We start from the raw sequence: 20,841 nt of genomic DNA on the forward strand, positions 1-20,841 counted from the left end.
AAACCAAAAAAACAAAGGTAGTTCTTTTGAACAAATTATGTTCTTGTTGTTTTTGGGACCTAACAAAGAATCTCAATAATTGAATTGTAATTAGTAAATTACATCTGAATACCAAAAAGGAAAAAAACAACGTTTTTATGGATTCTGTAAACAAAAAGCAAGAAATAGATGAACGAACAAAAATAGCAACGAACTAGGTTAAAGCATATACATTCTTGAACATTCATACACATAGAAAAGTGAAAGGGAAAATCATAAAAACTAAGTTGATAGGTCATATCGAACCTCATAGGTTCATATAACAACATACAGAAATCAAACATGATAAACTAAACTAACACAAAAGGCTGATCAGAGAGAGAGAGGCTTTAGGGTTTAACCGTTTAAGAGGGAAACACGGCACGACACACCGGACAAATCCCACTATACCTAAGCCACTCCTCTCCACACGTGCGATGAAAAACATGCGAACACGGCATTCGACCCGCTTCCTCATCGGACCCAACCCGGATCTTATCCATGCATATCACACAATAACCTCCGTTCTCAACAACCACCGTATCCAAGTGTATCTCCACCGCCTCATCGCTCGCTGGAGCCACCGCAAAATTAACAGCCACGACATCATCCTCCTCCTGCTCTTCACCAGGAAACGTCGGCACGACAACAGACATCGATACTTCTAGCCCCTCCACGTGAGGTAACTCAGAGATCTCTTCACGCGTCTTCAACTCCAAAATCTTCTCAGTCAGCGTGGTAACGATCTCATAATAACAAGGGACTTGGAGCAAATCAAGAATGTGATAGACGAAGGCTAGGATCCGATTACGATCTCCACCGAACAACCATTCACGATCAAACTCGTGAGTTTGAAAAACGGTTCTAGTTTCAATATTGTTAAGATCTTCTTCTTCATCTCCGTCTTCATCTCCACGAGTGTAGTCAACTTGGAAATCGAAAAATAACTTTTCGTTTTTGCGGAGATCTCCGTCGTCGTTGTAGATCCGATTGACATTGATCAAGCTGTCTACGATATCGTGGGAATAGAAATCCATGATTTGTTTTTTTTTGAGAAGAAAAAAAAAGGTTTTCGATTTTTGTGTTTAGGGTTTTGAATTTTTGATTAATATGGTGAGGTTTGAGAGAGAGAGAGAGATCAGCCTAGATAAAGTAGTCAATTGAGTTAACGGAAAAGAGATATTGAAAAGGAAAATTTCCTTTTAACTCAAGAAAATTACCGTATCTTATAAAATAAATGTAAATCAAAGTATTAAAAAAAATCTGATATTCAGTAATAACTACTCTCCTTATTTTCCTAATTTCCTTTTTGTAAAGGTCCCAAACTCCCAAATAATTTAGCGGATTTGTTTAAAAGCAAAATTAAGGAAAAATTAAATGAATGACGGCATTTTAAATATGAAAAAGATGTTTCAGAGATTAACCCAAGTAACAACTTTGATTAAAGTTTAAATACAATTCCACATATTTCGTATGATGATTTTTGTTGAAAAAAAATATAGATTATTAATTTATTATTGACTAAACAAGTAACAAGTACACGACCCTTTTATATTAAAAGGACGACCGAAGATGATAGTTGTAGACAAATCGTTGCGGACTACTGGACTCAAAAAAGTTGTAGAAAACAAACAAAGAACCGTGCCAGTAGCAAGCAGTTTCGTAGCAAGTACATGGAAAGACTTCTCCTCGCTTAGTTCTTTCTTCTTAAGTACGGAAGTTTTGTAATTGTTAAACATGTTCCGATCTTATTGGTTTTAAAATGTTAGAGACTCTTTGGTAAGTCTCGTGTTCTCGAAATCTGAAGGACACGTTTACAGGTTAGACAGGACACGTGTATAGGGTCAACGCAATAGGTCAGTGGTTGACATTGATCCCAAGTTTAAAAAAGTCTCTTAATAATTTTCGAAAATTTCGTCGACATGATTCATCCATAAATCATTTTACACCTTTATACTTTATACTAGTTTCCAATAATTCTCGTTACTACGTGCCGTCTTTCTTTATTTTTTTTTCTCTGTAATATCCATTCAATTGATAATTTATAAGTTCATAGACAGACAACGCATAAAATAAATTATTGATAAGATAGTGAGTTGGGTTTTACATTATACATGTGACAATTGTTCATGTCTATGTTTTTTATCCAACCCATTTTTTATATACAAAGTTTGAGATTTACAAAAAAAAAGAAGAAATTTTTGGGTTTAGATTGGCCACATGCCCACATAAAAATAGAAACACATAAAATTTGATTGAGGTAGTTAAATACTATATTTTAGCGGATGTAGAAAAAACGATTAAGAAAAAAGGCAGTTAACAGAAAAACACAAATAAAATAATAGCTATAATTAGTAATAATCGATTTTAATTTAACACACAAAAGTAAAAATATGCACATTAACTTTACCACAATAACTTTTGTTGGAACCATTTTACTCGCCTCTACCTGCATGTTCTAAGCAAGATAGACTTGCGAAAAGTTTATGTCAAAATACGTCTTTACTTATGAATTAGTCAGTTAAGAGATCATTGAGAAACGATGAAATTAGTTATTGGTAGAATTCTACGAACAATTATTGTCAAAAACTCGAATATAATTATTGTAAATTCCCAATTAGCTTAAAACACAAAAATTGAGTAAGAGTGGTCTACAAAATCCAAACAACATATTGACCAAAAAAGTATTATTCTAATTAAACTTGGTCTACATATTATTTTTCTTTCTCCCACTAGGACATGTGAGTAACGAAAGCACCAAAATCTAACTCGCACTCTCGTCTTTTCCAACTTTTATATATTTTCCATTTGATAAAAAAAAATCTCTCGAATTTATATTTGTATAAATAAAGGAGAGAGTCAAGAAAAGAGTTCCAACCATAAATAATTCAACAGTTGTTAGTTTACAAGTCTCTCCGAAACAAACACATTCACACACACGTCTCTCCTCACAGCCAATCATCGATCATAGCTCGATTTTGTTCATTGTTCCGTTGGTTTTTCTTGAAATTTTTCATTCTCGGTATCATCAAAACTCGTCGGTACTAAAGAAACTTCACGCACATATCCTCAATGTTGAGCTGTTCTAATGGCACCGTCGTGATCGCAACCGCCATGGTTTGCTCAAGCACCGCTCTGTTTCTCGCCATGTCTCGTCAATTCCATGGACAGAATCAAACCTCGAAGGTTCTTGATCAGTCTCCAAGACCCATTCTCCGTTCTTGTCTATCATCAGGTACGATTTTTTTTTTTTTTTTCTCTATGGCTCGAATGTTTTTGATAGTTTTCGCCGGGAAAATAAGTTTATTTTCTTGGGATGCAGATGAGACGAAGAAACAGAGGAAAAAGATAAAGAAAGTGCGGTTTGCGGATAATGTGAAAGACACGAAAGGGAACGGGAAAGAGTACCGGAGGAGGGAATTGAATCGGAGAAACGTACCGGAGCCAGTAACTAAACCGGGAAAGAACGGTTCAATGTGTAGAATCTCCACCACCATGCCAGCGAACCGGATGGCTCTGTACAATGGGATTCTCAGAGACCGAGATCATAGAACTCAATGTTCTTATTGACCTTTTCTTCTTGACCTATCAGGTCAATAGATTTTAGGTTTGTAAATCTTTCTTTTATTTTCTGGTAATATTAGAATCTTTTCTTGGAAATTTTCAGAAGTTGTAGTTGGTGGTGGTTTTCATAGTTTGAAAACTAAAGTGACGATGTAAATAATTGACCTGTAAATAGTGATTAGCAAAATGAAAAGGTAACTAATATGTGTATATTGAAAATATTTAACTTTTTTTTTCCCTTTGGTTAGCTATATAATTTATATTGATTGTGTTAAGAAATAAGAAGAATCAACAATCAGGTTCAGCAGGGCGAATGAATATAAAAGAGTTTCAAGCCTTACAAAAAAAAATCAAGAAACATAATGGACCATATGGCCTAGAGTTATCTTCTAGGATAGAAATAGCCAACACAAATTGCACATGTCACGGCTCGAGATTACGAATTTGATACGCCAGTTAAAGATTTCGTTTTCCATTGAACCAAGCTTGAAGAAGTAGACGAGCCTCTCTTTTTTTTTTTTTTTTAAGATATATGTATTGACCAGAAAATGATGAGGATATGAATCTTTTGTTCTTTACTTAAAGCTATAATTTATATTTAACTTACACAATATGATGCCTTTTAGATGTAAAGCCAGAGGTCAATTCTCTTTATTAAAGATAAATTTGATGTGTTACAAGATTTTTTGAAACTTAATTATTGAGTCCCTCTCCTAATACATTAAGATTTCAAAGAAGAACATTGTCAAAGGAAAAATCGAGATTTGTTCATATTAACGGTTCTCATTATAATTTAGACAATTTGGATGTGCGTATTAATGTAGCAACTAGCAAGAGAGATCAATCTTTAAGCCAAACTTTTTTAAAATCCAATTTTAATCACAAATCATTTCCCAAAAAAGTGCCGCTTGGTGGGTGGGAGAAAACCAAAACTTCAGGCCAATGTGAACAGAATAAACCAACGGTCCAAAATTCACGTAGTTAATTATTTCGGTACTCGGATATTGTATAGATAAGTGATTTATTTTCTCTAACATTTCTTCTAATAGAGCTTATTATATCATTTGCTCACGGCTTACGTCTCATAAGACCTCTCAAATTTAACAACCACCACCTAACTTTATCACCAAATTATATAAACGAATTTTAGTGGATATGTGTGGTTTTAGGCCATTGATAATTTGATTTATGATTTGATTATATAAAATACACTATTACTATTTTACATGTAACCTAATCTGTACAACATCATACACATAACTGTCAACCGTCAGCTTTTAGGATTTTTAACATCCGAGAGTTATTCATTTATTTTTCTAAAAAAGACTAAGCTAACCATTTTCATGTAAAGAACAAAATATACATATGAAAACATTTTGTTTTCTAATTCATATCAAAATCAGTAAAATTTTAAGTAGGGTTTATCACAACCACAACACAGAGTGTACTTTGTCTTGGACTTCAATTATGGGAAAGCAGCCAAAGAGGTCAAAAAGATGGATAAGGTAAATGGTGGGCTCCAAAGCCTCTTTATACAAAGACCCACTACGAATGGTCTCTCTCTCGCTACACATGGCTCGTCGTCGTTTCAGCTATGCGTGGGGGTCTCCTCTCTAACTCTCTTTCAAGTTTCTTCGAAATCAAGTATCCGAAACTTCCAGATACACGCTAGCTATCCCAGAAAAGAGAAGAAAGAAATCACCTTTTCCCCCTTTTTTTTTGTTAATTCTCTTCTTCCGATTTGGTCTTTGCTTTTATACCCAGATTAAATCGATTGATTTCATTTGAAGATTAGTAAAGTTCACAGGGTTCTTTGTTTGATGATCTAAGAAGGGCTCTGTTGTTTCCACCATGGGGTAAGTGAATTTAGTTCGTTTTAAGGATTAGTTTCTATTGGATTTTTAGATATTGTGGCCATTCGGATTCGAAAGTTTCTAGCTTTGTATTTTGTAAAGATTTGAGCTTTCGAGTTAACTCTGTTACAAAGGAATCAGCTTTTGGAATTTTAGGATGATGGTCTGTTTAGCTGATGATTTGGTGGGGGTGATTTGCAAATCAATGATATGTTTATTATGATGTTGTAACACAGCAGTAGTTGTTTGGCTTGTTTTGATAAGTCGAAAGCAACAACAACAACTGTAGATGTGCCTTTGAATGGCTCCAAAGATGTGTTAGTAGAAGAAGAAGATTGGAGTGAGTTGAGGAACCCTAGTGTAGCTTCTGAAGATTTCTGGACAAACACCACTTTAGATATGGAAAGCAATGCTCAGGGTAGTGTTTCTTCGATTAGTACAACGAACTTGACTGTTGATTCTCAAGGATGTGGTTCTAGCTCTAATGAACCTGCTGAATTTGTTAACCATGGTGAGTCACTGACTGTGAGAGTATATGTGCTTGGTGGTTTGGTGATTTGAGCATTTGAAAGTGAATCGGAGAACTTTTGGTGTGTTACAGGTCTTGTTCAATGGAATCAAACTCGCCAGCAATGGTTGGGGGATAAAAGATCCAAGAACCGCAAAAGAGTTGTTAAAGAACCGATACTGAAGTGAGGATTGTATGAGACTTAATGGTTGCAAGATTCAGTCTGTCTGTTGTGTGGAATTTAAACGACTTCATTGTTTTTGCAGTGAGAATGTGACTTATGAGAGTCTACTTGGGAGCAACAAGCGGTTTCCTCGGCCTATACCTCTTGATGTAAGTTCAAACTCCATGGACTGGAGGAAGTACCATCCATTCTAATTCCAAATTTGTGTAACCAAAATTCGTTTTGTAATTGAAATATAATAATTGCAGGAAATGGTACAGTTTCTGGTTGAAGTTTGGGAAGAAGAGGGTCTATACGGCTGAAAGATACATATTCACACATTCATGTTGGACAAAACCTTTCTTTTGTACTTGTTACTTATAACACAAATTCAGATTCTTGTCTATAAAAACTGAACGAATTTGTAAAGAAAGCTGATGGAGAGATTATATAACCAAAAAAAAGAGTTGGTTACAGTATTATCATTTGTCAATGGATCAATTTTATTAAATTGTATTTTCTTTTTTTTCTTTTTCTCTTTCACAAATTATCTAAAATGATTTATAAACGCCGTACACGTATGTATGGTCTGAAACTCTGAATCCAAAACCCCTGAAATAAAAATGAGTAAATGAGTTCTTTAGTTTTATCGTCCGAGGGACAAAAATGGCGAGGGCTTTGTCCAACATGACCACAAACTCTAACCTCTACCACCACTCAGTTCTTACACTGCCGTATCAGCTTCCCCGTGGAAGCGTCTTCCTATTCTCGTCTCCTCGCCGTTTACGTTGCCTTGCCGTTGCTGGTGGTCCTCCTTCTCCTCCAGGCCCTGATCCGCCTCCGCCTGAGGATACTACTCAGCTTGAAGATAACTTTTGATTCTTCATGCCCAGATAATATTGGATTCATCTTTGGTTAGCTGGTCTTCGTTGTACCTGTTATTTTACAAAAATGGTGTTTTTGGGTCGAAAGTTTTAATTTTTATCCGGATGGTTTGATATAACTAAAGAGCCTTTGAGGTTGGTACTTGGTATTGTTGGCTCGTGCTTAAATTGTTATTGTATCATAAGGAGGAGGATGATGATTTTATCCAAGTACTTATGTCCATTGAACTAAAGTTCACATCCTGTGATATGTTGTGGGTTTTGGATTTAGGCAATTAGGAATTGCAGAATCTCCTCCTAGTGAGCCAAAAGGGCATCCATTTCTAGTGGAGATTTTCTAATTTTTCTCTTAAGATGTGAAATTGTGCAGTTGTTGCAGTTAGTTAGTCCATATGTTATGTTGAATATAGCTTTGGTGATGGATTCATTTAGGACATAGAAGAATAGACTGGAAACAGAAACGAAAACACCGCACTTTATACTTAAAGTGAAATGAACACTCTGGGAGTTTGTATCTCTTTGGATAGGTCTCGTGGGAGCAGTGACAAGGATACAAGACCGAGTAAAGATCTTCCTGGCAGTGTTTTTTTGGATGTCTCTCTTCTTCTGGGTTACAGTGGCAGATGGGAGGGGTAAAGGGAAAGGCAAGAAAGGTTCTTCACGTTTCAAATAAGTTTCCAAAAAATGTGAAGAGGCTTTGGTGATCTCATCTACTATCCATCCTCCTATATATATATAAATATATGTCCAGAGACAGAGAGAGAGAGATCAAATACCTGTAGAAAAATTCACCAAGTAAGCATCTTTCTTATATATTTCTTACTCAGATGATAATAGAATACAATAATACATCATAAGATCGTCTTGTCTTGGTTGTTGCTAGTGATAGTTATCATTCCTGATACTGATAGTCACCTTCTCATCACTTTGCATCAAAGTCTATTTCCTCTGCTCAAACGATGTCGTTTGACCAATACGATTAGAACATGAATGGGCCATCAATGATTGGATATTAATGGGCCTAAAAACTAAAAGAGTATCCGGACTCCAAAGCAATATTACACTAGAGTTTTATTTTCCCATGAAAATAGGAGAAAAAGTCGTTTATAACTATTTGGCACGTGCATTACATGAGCACCAAGTAAGTCTAAAATTTAATGTGAAGATCCATACGAGTGAGTCGACGACGTCTCGTCTCCTCCTCTATCAAACACCTTTTATCATAAGCTTTTAAACGTGTCGTTACCATAGGGATGATGGAGCGCATTATACTAGTTTTGGATTCAGACACGTGGTTAGAGTTCATTGGGTTGTTTAGTTAATCTGTGTGTTGTTGTTGTTTACACAACCAAGTCTTAAACTAAAGAAAGACTAGCAGAGCCAACTAACCCAAAGGAAAACAAAATCCCTTCTCTTCTCCGTGGTGCTGGTGTCTTTCTTGACTCTCTTTTTTTTGTCTTTCCCAAAGCCAAACCCTAGGTTGTCTGTTGGTTAATTTGAGAAGAGTAACTTGTAAACTTGTTAATTTTTTGGGGTTTTCTTTGACATTTTTGTGTGATCCTTTTTTGTTTTTCTAATCTGTTTTCAGGGGGTTGCAAAAGGAAGGGAGAGAGATGGGTGGTGAAGAGGAAGTTGTATCTGTTGAGCTACCTGCACCTTCTTCTTGGAAGAAACTGGTTTGTTTTCCTTTGTTCCCCTCCTCTCTGATAATTTTGGTTAAAATCAAAGAAGAAGAAAAGCCCTAGAATTTCTTGTGTTATGTGAAGTGCTGCAAATAAGTCTTTAAAGACCCTGAATATGATAGCTTCTGGTGGCTGATTGTTAGAATAGGTTAAAATACTTGATGTTGATTAGGTGATTCAGAAATGCCTCATTTGATTTGGTTTGATCTACTTCTTCTTACTTCTTTGTTCTTGAATTTCTTGATTCTTATGGTTATGGATGCCACTTGTAGCCTTTTTGAAGCAACATTAGGGTCTGTCTCTAGAGTATAATCCTAAACGTTTTTGAACCTCAAATGTCAATTTCTCAGAGGTTTACATTTAAAGTCAACGTGACTTGTTTTTTTTTTTTTTTTTTTGCAGTTTTATCCCAACAAGGCGGGGACAGTGAAGAAGACGGAGATTGTGTTTGTTGCTCCAACGGGTGAGGAAATCAGTAACAGAAAGCAGCTGGAGCAATATCTCAAATCGCACCCTGGAAACCCTGCTATTGCAGACTTTGATTGGACGACTAGTGGGACACCTAGGAGATCTGCAAGAATCAGTGAGAAGACTAAGGCATCACCTTCACCAGATAAAGAGCCACCAAAGAAGCGAGGTAGAACCAAATCTTCAGGGTCAAAGAAAGATACAGAAGCTGACAAATCAGAGGAAGGAGGAGAGGAAAAATCTCATGTGCAAGAAGATACTCAAATGAATCCTTCAGAGGGTAATGCCGAGAATAAGAATGCAACTGTTAAGAATGGCTATGGTGAAACAGAGAAATTGAATGATGCAAAAGACGACATGGTTGTGGAGGGAACTCCTAATGCGGCCCCAGTTCAAGAAGCAGGTGAGTCTATGAAGGAGAAAGCACTTGATATTGTTGATGATAGTAGTAAGGAGAGAGTGGAGTCTCAGACTGACAAAGTTGAAGAGACTGGCGTAACAGAGAAGAACTCAATTGAAACAGAGAATAACATCGTTGAAGGTAGTGGTGAGGAGAAGAAGGAAACTGCAGGCAAAGGAGCACCTGATTCTGAAGCCAAGACCAGAAACCATGAGGGAAATGGGCTGACAACAGAAGTTGAGTGGAAAGAGAAAACGGCAGAATAGCCCTGCACTGCTCTGCTTCTGGTAATTCATGAACTGTAAGTCAGTTGTTTCTTTCGATCTATTTGAAGTATCTTTTTTTTTGTAATCTAATCAGAGCATTATCCCGGTGAAAGATGTTGTTAAGCTGAGATATGTAATATGAGATGATTGCAGTAATATGTGCAAGTGCTGGTAGGTTAAAAGATTATGTAGAGAAGGATATTATTGGCCCTTCTGTAAAACCATTGCAACCACTATGACTATGTGTTGGTGTTTATCTTACTTCTGCAATCTTTAGGGGGTGTTATTGGTTTGAGATTTAAATAGAATTTTAATGAGTTTTAATAAAATCATACAAAGTACAAATGAAAAACTTTTATGAGATTGTTAGATCATTATTTACAAATCCACAACTAATAACACCAAATTTTACTAGAGTTTTGAAAAGTCTTGATTGAATAACAACATATTTTACATAACATTTAAAGTCATTAAAACTCTCTTTAAATCTTAAACCAATAAGTTTTATTTTACATTTTTTTCATGGATAACCAAGTTTTAAACAAAACAAATTAAAGATCAGTAGATATATTAAACATTTATGGGTCCAATCATCATATTAAAATAAATGAAAGAAAGCAGAAGAAGATTTAAGAGCAAAAAGGTAAAAGTTTTGCTTTGAGGGTAAAGTAAGAATCTTATGCAAACAAAGAAAGACTTACAATGTTAGTTTTCTTATTTCCTTGATTCAGTTTCAGAAGAATCTTTTAATTTTTGCCTTAACAACTTCCCTTGATTCCTTCCTTTTGCATGGTCCCGGAGAAAAGGGTTTAGAATCTTCTTGTTAATGAACAACTTCATAGTATAAACACTTCTTGTTCCCATTCTAGGACCAAAATATTAAAAAACCCTGCTCTGTTTGCAAAACGTCTCAAATGGATTATAGTGTTTCTCTTCGAAAGTCTCGTACTTCACATATGGGTTTCTCTTCTTTCTTCCTCTCGTTTCTCTTTGTCTTCTCCATCCTCTCTTCACAAACGGCCGTAGCATTCATAGGAACATACGGTATAAACTACGGTCGCATAGCAGACAATCTTCCGCCTCCAGATGCGGTAGCAACTCTCCTTAAATCAGCAAAGATCAGAAATATCCGTATATACGATGCTGACCACTCTGTCCTCACGGCCTTCCGTGGGACAGGGATCGAAATCATCGTTGGCTTAGGCAACGAGTTTCTTAAGGACATAAGCGTTGGTGAAGACCGTGCCATGAACTGGCTTAAGGAAAACGTCGAGCCTTTTATACGAGGTGGTACTAAAATTAGCGGTATCGCGGTTGGGAACGAGATTTTAGGTGGCACTGATATCGGGCTTTGGGAAGCTCTTTTACCTGCCGCCAAGAATGTTTACTCCGCTCTTCGCCGTCTTGGTCTTCACAATGTCGTTGAGGTACGTTACCTTAATCTTGTACATTAACCAAACATGTCGTTTAAATCATCTATTTATATTCATCTCAACTTTGCTTATTATGTATGGTACCCATGAATCAATTTAGTTTTATTTTTACAACATAAAACTTAAACATTAGAATGATGGATTAGCCTAGAAAAAATATTAATAATTAATAAAAAAAAATATTTAGCCTAACAATTTGAATATTTATTTACAGGTGTCGAGTCCACATTCGGAGGCAGTGTTTGCGAACTCGTATCCACCGTCGTCGTGCACGTTCAGGGACGATGTGGCGCCGTTTATGAAGCCGTTGTTAGCGTTCTTTTGGCAAATTCAATCGCCCTTCTACATAAACGCTTACCCTTTTCTTGCTTATAAATCTGACCCGATCACAATTGACCTCAATTACGCCATTTTCGAGAAAAACAAAGGCATCTTGGACCCCAAAACCAAGCTTCATTACGATAACATGTTCGATGCCATGGTCGATGCTTCTTATGCTGCTCTCGAAAAAGCTGGTTACACAAAAGTCCCGGTACGTGGTCCTGATAGTACTATAAACAGCTGCAAACTAAAGTTTTGTCAATAACATGCATAATATGAGTTTGAAACTTAGTAGTTTGACCTATTTATTTGCATTGTTTTTTCTGTTAGTAACATGCACTAATTAATTAAGCTACATGTCTTCTCGTTTATGAAAGATATAATATACAATTAGAGTCCACATTAACTTGATTTAAATCATTTAATTGTACGTAGGTGATTGTTTCGGAGACGGGATGGGCATCAAAAGGCGATGCTGACGAACCCGGAGCGTCATTAAAGAACGCCAGAACTTATAACCGGAATCTCAGGAAACGGCTCCTAAAGAGGAAAGGAACGCCGTATAGACCAGACATGATGGTGAGAGCTTACGTGTTTGCTCTCTTCAATGAGAACTCGAAACCAGGCCCCACTTCCGAGAGAAACTTTGGTCTTTTTAAACCCGACGGTACTATTTCCTACGACATTGGCTTCACCGGACTCAAGTCCTCCTCTTCTACGACACGGTGTCATGTATGGTCATCTCTTGCTTCGGCTTCTCTTGTTATGTTTCTTCTTCTTTTCCTTCATCGTTAGTTACGTCCTTGTGAGTTTGTGAGTTTGTGAGATTTGTGATTTTCTAATTGATCCTTTGGTGTATATATATAGATTATCAAGTTAACCATGTACTTCTTGATTTGATTATGATTAGTCACTTTTAACTTTTAAGTGTTGTTGATATAAGAACTTCTTACTTTGTGTATTGTGCTTATTGTACGATATTGCTCTAGTAATTTGAAATGTTGGATATTTCTTTACATTCTTGATTCTTCTCTATATAGTTAATTACCAAGTCAAAAACTGTTAAAGAAAAAGTTATATGGCTGTGTAGTTTTTGGTTGGGACTCAATTACAGCTTAAATTAGATGAAAAGATGTTGTGAAAACTACAGAAAATTAACTTTCACAACTACTTTTTTTATCATACACTAAATTTTGATGTTGTGTATTTTGTTCGACCTTTGAAAAGATGTTGTGTATTTGGTATACGTGAAGGCTTACGTATTATTAATTATTAATAAAGATACATTAGATAAGTCGTGTATTTACGACAGCATGAAAATTTTAATTACGCTAACGAATCAAATTCAAATCTGTATAGTGCAGCAAGTAGTCAAGATAAACAATTTTCTCTCTTTATTAGATTCGGATATAATAATTCTATCAAAATTTGTTCGACCGCCTTCTAATATTTATTATTTTATGTATTATTATTCCTACGCAGTACGCACTCTCTAATCTTGTATCAACTACCACCTCAAATATATTTATATCTAAATCTCTCTCTACTTGGGCATTGAGTACAGTACACGTTACATTTGTCGTATATATTAAAAATTAGTACATCAATAGAGATGTATTGCAATTTGCAACTAACACCATAATTCAAATCTATAATAAGCTAATCAAATATATTAGCCGTTCACAACACATATAATCTGGTCAATGGTTAGATAGATTTGGATCTTTGTATGTATACAAGATTCCAAGATAAGCTAAATTGCTTTTGTAACATGAAACATATAATCAACAAATTTCCCGAGACAGAGACTCTCTATATATAATATGTAACGTACGTAGGAACTTTAATGATTCAACACGGAATTGGTACAAACAGATCTCCATAATCATACACGGTCCAAATCCGAAGATTGAAAAACTAAAGATTAGATTCGATATGATAACGTGAAGACCGGTTGAGAGAGAGGGTGAAAGAGACATACACTAATCCTCAACAAATGGGTGTACCTGTTCATCACCAATCTCAACAGGATCATCACCGTTGATCTGGTCAAGCACGACGACCAAACCCATAGCGAAAGCGCCATCGAAACCAGGTTTGATCTCTAGAGTGAACACATCTCGACCAAGCATCACGTTCGTTGACGCGTCTACTTTACGTTTGATCTCAGCCACAGTACGTTTCTCTGTGTCGTATATGAGGCAGCTTCGTTGCGAGAAGTCACCGTCGATAATGTACTCTTCTCCCGTTCCGTCGTAAACATCTATTTCCATCGTACACCGTCCGATTATAGACGATCTACGCACGCTGAAGATCGGTTTCTGACCGTCCGATCTCTCTCCGAGGAAGCCTTCCCATCTCTGGTGCAGAGTTGGTCTCTGTTCATCAATAACAAAACCAACGAGTTGACTCAGTTTAATTAGTGGAACTAATGTATTTGAAAGAATACAAAACTAATTGACTCTAGCAACTGAGTTGATGACTTACTCGAACTAAGTTTTAGAAAATAAACAAAAAATAGTTGATCAAAATTTTCAGCTCAAAACAATTTCTTCAGATCTCGTTTCTAACAACAACATCCACCAAATTCTTACCAATTTATCCAATTTTTATCAAATACAAAAAAAAAAAACAAGAAAAACAAAAAATTATTCCAAGGCTGTCAAGAATTCAAGATTCTTGAATTTTGTATGGATCCCCATCAATGAAACACATTTAAAAAAAAAAAACAAATCTATCTAATCAAGAAAGCATCAAAACTTTAGTTCTAATCACCAAGCTGACTCTCTTACTTGTCCCAACTCAGTTATAAGAAACAAGAACAATAAAAGATTATAAATAAAGTTTACCTTTCGTTTAACGGTGAGGAGACACTTTCCGGTAGCATCCATGAGGACAATCTCATCGTTATCTCTAGTGTCGGGTCCGTAAGAATCAACCCTGAAGGTAATATCACCGTTGCAGTCATAGGCGGCGAAACCATCGCCGGTGTAGAAGAGAGAGGTCTTGCAAACGGTGAGTGGTTTGTCTTCTTCGTAGAGATAAGCTTTGTCCACCACAATTCTACCTCCCATCTTTTTCCCTTCTTTTGGATTGGTCTCTTCAACTAATTCCATGCTTTTAATTTTCTTTTTTCTTTTGTGTATGAGTTGTGTGTGTGTGTGTGTGGACGGAAGAAGTTAGATTTTGTGGTTTGGTTTACGAATGATTTTTATGTGTGTGATATGGACACTCTTCTCTTCCCTTACCTTGCCTCTCTATTTATATATGGTTGTGGTTGATATTATCTATACATACACACGCGTGACGCGTATGTAACGAATTAATACCTTTTATTAGTCTCCATACTTGTAAAAGTCGTAGTATATATTATTGTAATTGCCTATTGGCTAAAAATAAATAAGTCACATGCATAAATAATTTAATAACATGCGATGACTTGTAAATGTTAGTTTTAATCTGTTTTATTAGACTTTATTCTAAACTATTTGAAAATCTGTTTACACGCCGGTTTTATATCCAAGTTGCAAAAATAGAAATATCTAGGAAGGATCATTAGAAGTTTTTATATGGGTATTTTAACATTTTGATTTTTAAATATATTTTTTTGTGTCGACAAATGGTTTATTCACAGGGCGCTAGTTTCTAGTTATCCTAACTTTGTAAAAGATGTTTAACTACTATAATCTTACGTACATGTAGTGAGATTTCATGTTAAATTATAAAAGTAAGAAAAAGGGAAAATTGGAAATTGATGGTGTGGCTGAGGATATTTGTGAATTAAAATATATATCACATCGTAAGATCTATTTTGTACGTCGAGTTTTATTAAAGTTAGGAAAAAGTGAATCATCAAACATCAACATTGTCCCAAATCTTTAGCCTCCTCCACCGGTAGACAACAAACACGTCTAATTGGGTGAAGATTAGACATACACGTCCAATTAGCTGAAAAACAAACAAAATCACCACCTCTTGATTTACATTTACATTTACACCACGTGGTAATTAAATATGTATATGGCTATGTAAAACTTACAAAATCTTTGGCAGAACTACAATTCAGATTTTTCCTATAATCTTCTAAACGTCTATGTAATTCTACAGAACAAACGATAATATTATGGTTGTTAACATATTGAAAACATACAATACAACAATCAAAACGAAATACGATCGATAAGCTTAACTACACTGAATACATGGCCAATAATTAAACTAACTACTTCATCCTCGTCTTTGGTATCCAGACCAGTTCAATCAACCGCGGGACTCACAAACTCGAGAAACTTCATGATTGACACACTGAGAATATTCCACGTGGGTGTTGAGATAAATTAAAGAGAGTTTTTATTTTGTCTGAAAACAACTCAGTCAGTCACCATGAGTTAGATATCCTACCTTCACTCGAGAAATTGTTTTTTTTTTAAGATACAAAATTATGATAGAATATAGAATGGTTCAATTATTTGTTAGATACTTTAAACAAAATTTTACTTTCGTGCAAGGATCATAAAATTGTAACACATGAATTACGGTCAAGTACTATAGACAAATACAGTACAACTACAATAATATAAACAGATGCTTTGGGTTATAGTATAATTAACACTTCACATACAAAAATAAACAAATCGTGTTAACAAGAAACTATAATCCAAAAAATCAGAAATCAAAACCGTGATGGAGTGAACAATGTCACTAATATTCCAAAAAGAAGAAATTAATTTTGTTCGTTTCATTCATATTTCTTGGTAAATGTATCCATCAGTTTGTTTCTTCCTGTTTTTGTTTTCTTATTGTTCACTACGTGCACCAATGCTTCTCATGTTTGGAGCACGAGATAGTGTTTTGTTTTTTACTCCACCAACATATGAGAAAGTCTTCCAATATTAGTTACAGTAACAATTTAGCATCAGGAGATTAGCAGCCCTTTCAAATATAAATAATTTTACCACGATTTGTGAAACATGTAAGTATGCGGTACTTAATAAAATATATTTTCGAATGTTTATTGTTAGTAGTATCATACGAATAACAATGATTTTTTTTTTTGAACAACAACAATGATCTAATCTAAGTCTCATACTCATGTGTTTTTTCTTCTTCTAACCATACGTGACACATGGATAATATTAGCTAAAATCACTAATAAACAACATGTAACCAACTGTCATTTATGTTTTTCAATGATATTGGAGATTTAGGTAGTTAAGAATTTAAGAGTAATCCAATAGCCAATAATAGTTGTATCAAAAAGTGTGAAAGAAGATATTTGCGCGAAATGGAGAACCAATGCAGTAAATTTAGTTTTTTATATTCAACGAAAAGCACCAAATCCTTTGATATATTCTCCATAATCTTGAATTAGGATTGTTAATACATTGCATACACCAATAATGCATTTTATGTGATAAACTATAGTTTCTATAGGTTTTGGGGAATCTCATATTCTCTTCTCTCTCTTTTTGTCGTCGAAATGTATTATACTTATTAAAACATAAACATTAGTATAAAAAGAACAACATGTCGGTACACAAACAAAAAAGTAAAGCCCACCAAAGAGTTAGAGTGTATTTAACTAACAACCATAAAATTAAAATGTCGTTCTCAAATTCACTTTCATATGAAATCTCCGCCTCGTATCTCTTATATAACACATCTCTCTTCAAACTCCCAAAAATGTCCCTCTCCGTTAACTCTAACGGCCATGTCAGCCTCCGCAGCTAAACCCGCCGTCTCTCGCCGTCACGTATCTAACGGAAACCACACTAACAACGTCGCCATTGAGAACGATCACAACCACCAACGCCCCGTCGCCGGAGATACAAACACTCGAATGGAGATCGCTGCTAAGAACAACGGCTACGCCAACGGTGTCGGAGGAGGAGGATGGAGGAGCAAGGCGTCGTTCATGACGTGGACGACGCGTGACGTTGTCTACGTGGCGAGACACCATTGGATACCGTGCATGTTCGCTGCCGGGCTTTTGTTCTTCATGGGGGTCGAGTACACGCTCCAGATGATACCCGCGAGATCTGAACCGTTCGATCTTGGGTTTGTGGCCACGCGCTCTTTAAATCGCGTCTTAGCATCTTCCCCGGATCTAAACACTGTTCTAGCCGCACTAAACACGGTATGTTATGTCGTGCTAAGTTTAATTTAGGTTTAATCTTATTTTTTTAATGATTTATCTTCAAATTCTTATTGCCTCCTTCCTTCACCTAATATTTTGTTTTCTTGCTTTATCATTTAAATATTTTAATTGAATTAGTCAAATAAAAATAAATAAAAGTGGGGTAGAGATGGAAATAAATCTCATATATATATTTAGTGTTATTTAATTCTCCAGCTGGAATTTTGCTGTCAAAGCAATGAAATATCTTAAGAGTGAGAAAAATTGGCATTAATACTAAAATGGTCTTTAATCAATGAAAGATCGATTAGAGGATAAAATGGGTCTTAATCGATTAGTTAGTGGGTTACAAAATCTATTTAATGCTAAATCTCTTTGTTTTAGTTATGTAATCTTCTTTTTAACAACTGCTTCTTTGTTTGTTTGTACAATACTATATTAGTATTTTGATTGATATAGAGCGCTTTTAACTTTAAAAGCTAATAGAAAATGACACATGGTGAAGAAGATGAGTTGGAGACACGATCACATGGAAACAGAGAGAGATTGGTTTTTTAAATTCGACTTTTGTGTACTTTTTTAAAAGGGAAGAAAAAAACTAAAATAATTGGGTTGCGGGGTGGGGACAGGTGTTCGTATTGATGCAAACAACGTATATTGTATGGACATGGTTAGTGGAAGGACGAGCACGAGCAACCATCTCGGCTTTATTCATGTTCACGTGTCGCGGCATTCTCGGCTACTCTACTCAGCTTCCTCTCCCTCAGGTTTTCAATCCACTTATCTCCCTCTTTTATGTAAAATTTTTAACATTATAGTAGTAACATTTTTTTTCTTCATATTAGTAGTGATGATCTACCCGTATATGTAGTATTAGATGTAACGTTTTATTTACTAGTTGATCCATATCAGAATTCTAACATTTTAGACGACGTGTGATTTCCCTTGGCCACTACCGTAGAAAAAAATACAGTTTATAATAGTCTTCAGATAATTTGATTATCCGAAGAACAAAATTTGGTTAACTTTGAAAACTGACTAACCTTTTTTCCTTTCTATTTTATATATTTAATGAGTTTAACATAGACAAATTAGATATTTTCTAGCTAAAGTTTACATAAAAATCATAGAGACCTTCTTTTAAAAACAAAAAAAATATCTTATAAACAACAATTATTTTGTGAAATGAAAGGAGTGATAGATTGTGTTTTATGCTTTCAAGTTTTACCTTGCCGGCTTTAGGTTAATTATCATCTTAATGATATTTACCAATTTCTAGGAAATCCCTATTTTGTTTTCGTTTGGTACAGAACTTTTTCCCATCTTTCAAAATAATGATCGACGATTTGATTGACTGGACATAAAATATCAGATTCTCACTCATTTACGCTCTACAGTTCTAGTGAGTCATCTATTTTATTTTCTTTCTCGTGACGTAGCATCGGTACTTATATGGATTTATGTGTGTGGTCTTGTTATACTGTTGAGAGTTTACATGTTCAAGAAATAATTGATACAAGGTTAATTAGCTCTAGTCGTGATCAAAATAAGTTAACCCTGGAAGTTAAATTTACTCCTTTTACAGGATTTTTTAGGATCAGGAGTTGATTTTCCGGTGGGAAACGTCTCTTTCTTCCTCTTCTTCTCGGGCCACGTTGCCGGCTCGATGATCGCATCGTTGGACATGAGGAGAATGCAAAGGTTTAAGCTGGCGAGGGTTTTTGACATCCTCAATGTATTACAATCGATCAGGCTGCTCGGTACAAGAGGACACTACACCATCGACCTTGCGGTTGGAGTTGGCGCTGGGATTCTCTTTGACTCACTGGCCGGGAAGTACGAAGAGATGAGCAGAAGACACCACCTAGGAACTGGTTTTAGTTTGATATCGAAAGACTCTCTAGTCAATTAAATTTGTTTTCTATCAAATGTTTTTAGTTCAACACATTTAGTTAAGTTGAATTTAGTCTAATGACTTATTTGTTTCTTCTTATAAATGGTTCATTGTATACCGTTTGTTGAACCTAATTATCGATCTAATGTTACTTAAAAGGTTATTTATATGTTCCGAGATAGTGAGGTTATTTCATTTAACAAAAAAGAGATTTACGAAAATAATTTGTGTTAATCTTATATAATTATCAGTGATATAAAAAAAATAATAAAAATCACTCAACCATATTACTAAAATTTGTATTTACGTTATTCTATTTTTTTTTATTTACAAGTAATAAAATGAAAGATCAACATGAGAACATTTATAATGCTAGGCCAAAAGCACATATATATATATCTAGCTAACCATTTGTAATCAAAAATATCATTCAGAGTTTGTATATACAGTATATACTGTAGTATATTACATTATTTGTAATATACTACAAATAATTCATTATTTTCAAATAATCAAAATATTATAGTATAAACTACATATGTAGAGCTACCAATCTCTATACGTAGGTGAATTCAATGTTGTAGCCTGCAAATTTTTGGGAAACCAACGTAATACACCACTCCCTCCGTTTTTATTTACTTGTCAATGTAGAAAATTTCACTTATATTAAGAAATTGTTTAAATTAACAATTTTAACCTCACAACTCATTTATTGTGTTAATTATTGTGTTAGATTAATAAGGTTATATTTGGAATTTCATTGCAAAAATTACATTGAAAAGTGAGAATGACAATTAATCTAAAACAGAAAATCTCTCCAAAATAACAATTAACAAAAACAAAAGGGAGTACTTGTTAAATAAAACATATTAGCAGCCTAAATGTTATGTTTTGATGGTAGTCAAAAAAAAAATGTTATGTTTTAATGTAGAAACAAATACTTAATATTCGAAGATGCATTTAATATTGTTATAAATGATATGAGAGAGAACAAATTTTGAAATGTTAAATACACTACGATTGATAATATTATTTCAAAACTTCAGCCCACTCGAGTTTATAAAATGGTGTCTTACACAAACTTTAGGCCTAAACCTCCATCATTAAGGATAGAGTGGAGCACATCTGGTACAAAAAGCACACAACCGTTGATGTGAATGGTGAACAAAATTTCCGTAAAGACGAGGAACCGTGAGGACGAGACTGCAAGCATGAATCCTTGCGATCAACAAGAACAGGAAATGGTGCAGA

The 20,841-nt window shown here is 35.0% G+C and overlaps 7 protein-coding genes across 12 annotated transcripts; 5 read left to right on the top strand and 2 right to left on the bottom strand.

Annotated features, from left to right (window-relative positions):
* Positions 1 to 77: 77 nt before the first annotated feature.
* Positions 78 to 1,170, bottom strand: LOC104780578 (uncharacterized). Its single transcript, XM_010505081.3, has one exon. The coding sequence runs from the start codon at positions 1,053 to 1,055 to the stop codon at positions 384 to 386; it is 672 nt and encodes a 223-aa protein (XP_010503383.1). The 5' UTR covers positions 1,056 to 1,170; the 3' UTR covers positions 78 to 383.
* A 1,601-nt stretch (positions 1,171 to 2,771) lies between these two features.
* On the top strand, positions 2,772 to 3,803 carry LOC104780596 (uncharacterized). Its single transcript, XM_010505100.3, has 2 exons — positions 2,772 to 3,253; positions 3,341 to 3,803. The coding sequence occupies exons 1-2, from the start codon at positions 3,091 to 3,093 to the stop codon at positions 3,586 to 3,588; spliced, it is 411 nt and encodes a 136-aa protein (XP_010503402.1). The 5' UTR covers positions 2,772 to 3,090; the 3' UTR covers positions 3,589 to 3,803.
* A 1,009-nt stretch (positions 3,804 to 4,812) lies between these two features.
* Positions 4,813 to 6,617, top strand: LOC104780604 (uncharacterized). Of its 4 annotated transcripts, none has more exons than XM_010505120.3 (5): positions 4,813 to 5,438; positions 5,675 to 5,946; positions 6,037 to 6,127; positions 6,210 to 6,276; positions 6,376 to 6,617. In XM_010505120.3, exons 1-5 carry the CDS (start codon positions 5,434 to 5,436, stop codon positions 6,427 to 6,429), a joined length of 489 nt encoding a protein of 162 aa, XP_010503422.1. In that variant the 5' UTR covers positions 4,813 to 5,433; the 3' UTR covers positions 6,430 to 6,617. The 4 variants fall into 4 exon arrangements, with proteins under 4 accessions (XP_010503422.1, XP_010503415.1, XP_087363225.1 ...); XM_010505113.3 differs by having other exon boundaries at positions 5,060 to 5,438; positions 5,672 to 5,946; XM_087507099.1 differs by having other exon boundaries at positions 5,119 to 5,438; positions 5,700 to 5,946.
* Positions 6,618 to 6,697: 80 nt separating this feature from the next.
* On the top strand, positions 6,698 to 10,067 carry LOC104780627 (methyl-CpG-binding domain-containing protein 11). Of its 3 annotated transcripts, none has more exons than XM_010505157.3 (3): positions 6,698 to 7,785; positions 8,579 to 8,666; positions 9,075 to 10,067. In XM_010505157.3, exons 2-3 carry the CDS (start codon positions 8,604 to 8,606, stop codon positions 9,804 to 9,806), a joined length of 795 nt encoding a protein of 264 aa, XP_010503459.2. In that variant the 5' UTR covers positions 6,698 to 7,785; positions 8,579 to 8,603; the 3' UTR covers positions 9,807 to 10,067. The 3 variants fall into 3 exon arrangements, with proteins under 3 accessions (XP_010503459.2, XP_010503451.2, XP_010503441.2); XM_010505149.3 differs by lacking the exon at positions 6,698 to 7,785 and adding an exon at positions 8,130 to 8,413; XM_010505139.3 differs by lacking the exon at positions 6,698 to 7,785 and adding an exon at positions 8,176 to 8,469.
* Positions 10,068 to 10,437: 370 nt separating this feature from the next.
* Positions 10,438 to 12,521, top strand: LOC104780648 (glucan endo-1,3-beta-glucosidase 14-like). Its single transcript, XM_010505167.3, has 3 exons — positions 10,438 to 11,233; positions 11,454 to 11,771; positions 11,996 to 12,521. The coding sequence occupies exons 1-3, from the start codon at positions 10,721 to 10,723 to the stop codon at positions 12,353 to 12,355; spliced, it is 1,191 nt and encodes a 396-aa protein (XP_010503469.1). The 5' UTR covers positions 10,438 to 10,720; the 3' UTR covers positions 12,356 to 12,521.
* An 820-nt stretch (positions 12,522 to 13,341) lies between these two features.
* LOC104780658 (protein LURP-one-related 12-like) lies at positions 13,342 to 14,857 on the bottom strand. Its single transcript, XM_010505179.3, has 2 exons — positions 14,410 to 14,857; positions 13,342 to 13,938 (listed from the first exon to the last, which is right to left on the bottom strand). Exons 1-2 carry the CDS (start codon positions 14,674 to 14,676, stop codon positions 13,543 to 13,545), a joined length of 663 nt encoding a protein of 220 aa, XP_010503481.1. The 5' UTR covers positions 14,677 to 14,857; the 3' UTR covers positions 13,342 to 13,542.
* A 2,260-nt stretch (positions 14,858 to 17,117) lies between these two features.
* Positions 17,118 to 19,757, top strand: LOC104780666 (phosphatidylcholine:diacylglycerol cholinephosphotransferase 1). The gene is made up of 3 exons (XM_010505191.3): positions 17,118 to 17,696; positions 18,326 to 18,463; positions 19,282 to 19,757. Exons 1-3 carry the CDS (start codon positions 17,187 to 17,189, stop codon positions 19,606 to 19,608), a joined length of 975 nt encoding a protein of 324 aa, XP_010503493.2. The 5' UTR covers positions 17,118 to 17,186; the 3' UTR covers positions 19,609 to 19,757.
* The last annotated feature ends 1,084 nt before the right edge of the window (positions 19,758 to 20,841 follow it).

This window comes from Camelina sativa, chromosome 1 (assembly GCF_030686135.1).
Source record: "Camelina sativa cultivar CO46 ecotype springtype chromosome 1, ASM3068613v1".
Taxonomy (NCBI): Eukaryota; Viridiplantae; Streptophyta; class Magnoliopsida; order Brassicales; family Brassicaceae; genus Camelina; species Camelina sativa.

Bases quoted from the DNA above. Each gene is read 5' to 3' on its own strand.
- LOC104780578 (XM_010505081.3), bottom strand. From the start codon at position 1,055: ATGGATTTCTATTCCCACGATATCGTAGACAGCTTGATCAATGTCAAT.
- LOC104780596 (XM_010505100.3), top strand. From the start codon at position 3,091: ATGTTGAGCTGTTCTAATGGCACCGTCGTGATCGCAACCGCCATGGTT. The intron at 3,254-3,340 runs GTACGATTTTTT...CTTGGGATGCAG, and splicing joins CCGTTCTTGTCTATCATCAG to ATGAGACGAAGAAACAGAGG.
- LOC104780604 (XM_010505113.3), top strand. The intron at 5,947-6,036 runs GTGAGTCACTGA...GGTGTGTTACAG, and splicing joins TGCTGAATTTGTTAACCATG to GTCTTGTTCAATGGAATCAA. The intron at 6,128-6,209 runs GTGAGGATTGTA...TTGTTTTTGCAG, and splicing joins GTTAAAGAACCGATACTGAA to TGAGAATGTGACTTATGAGA.
- LOC104780627 (XM_010505157.3), top strand. From the start codon at position 8,604: ATGGGTGGTGAAGAGGAAGTTGTATCTGTTGAGCTACCTGCACCTTCT. The intron at 8,667-9,074 runs GTTTGTTTTCCT...TTTTTTTTGCAG, and splicing joins CTTCTTCTTGGAAGAAACTG to TTTTATCCCAACAAGGCGGG.
- LOC104780648 (XM_010505167.3), top strand. From the start codon at position 10,721: ATGGATTATAGTGTTTCTCTTCGAAAGTCTCGTACTTCACATATGGGT. The intron at 11,234-11,453 runs GTACGTTACCTT...ATTTATTTACAG, and splicing joins GTCTTCACAATGTCGTTGAG to GTGTCGAGTCCACATTCGGA. The intron at 11,772-11,995 runs GTACGTGGTCCT...AATTGTACGTAG, and splicing joins CTGGTTACACAAAAGTCCCG to GTGATTGTTTCGGAGACGGG.
- LOC104780658 (XM_010505179.3), bottom strand. From the start codon at position 14,676: ATGGAATTAGTTGAAGAGACCAATCCAAAAGAAGGGAAAAAGATGGGA. The intron at 13,939-14,409 runs GTAAACTTTATT...ATTGATGAACAG, and splicing joins TCCTCACCGTTAAACGAAAG to AGACCAACTCTGCACCAGAG.
- LOC104780666 (XM_010505191.3), top strand. From the start codon at position 17,187: ATGAAATCTCCGCCTCGTATCTCTTATATAACACATCTCTCTTCAAAC. The intron at 17,697-18,325 runs GTATGTTATGTC...GGGTGGGGACAG, and splicing joins TTCTAGCCGCACTAAACACG to GTGTTCGTATTGATGCAAAC. The intron at 18,464-19,281 runs GTTTTCAATCCA...CTCCTTTTACAG, and splicing joins CTCAGCTTCCTCTCCCTCAG to GATTTTTTAGGATCAGGAGT.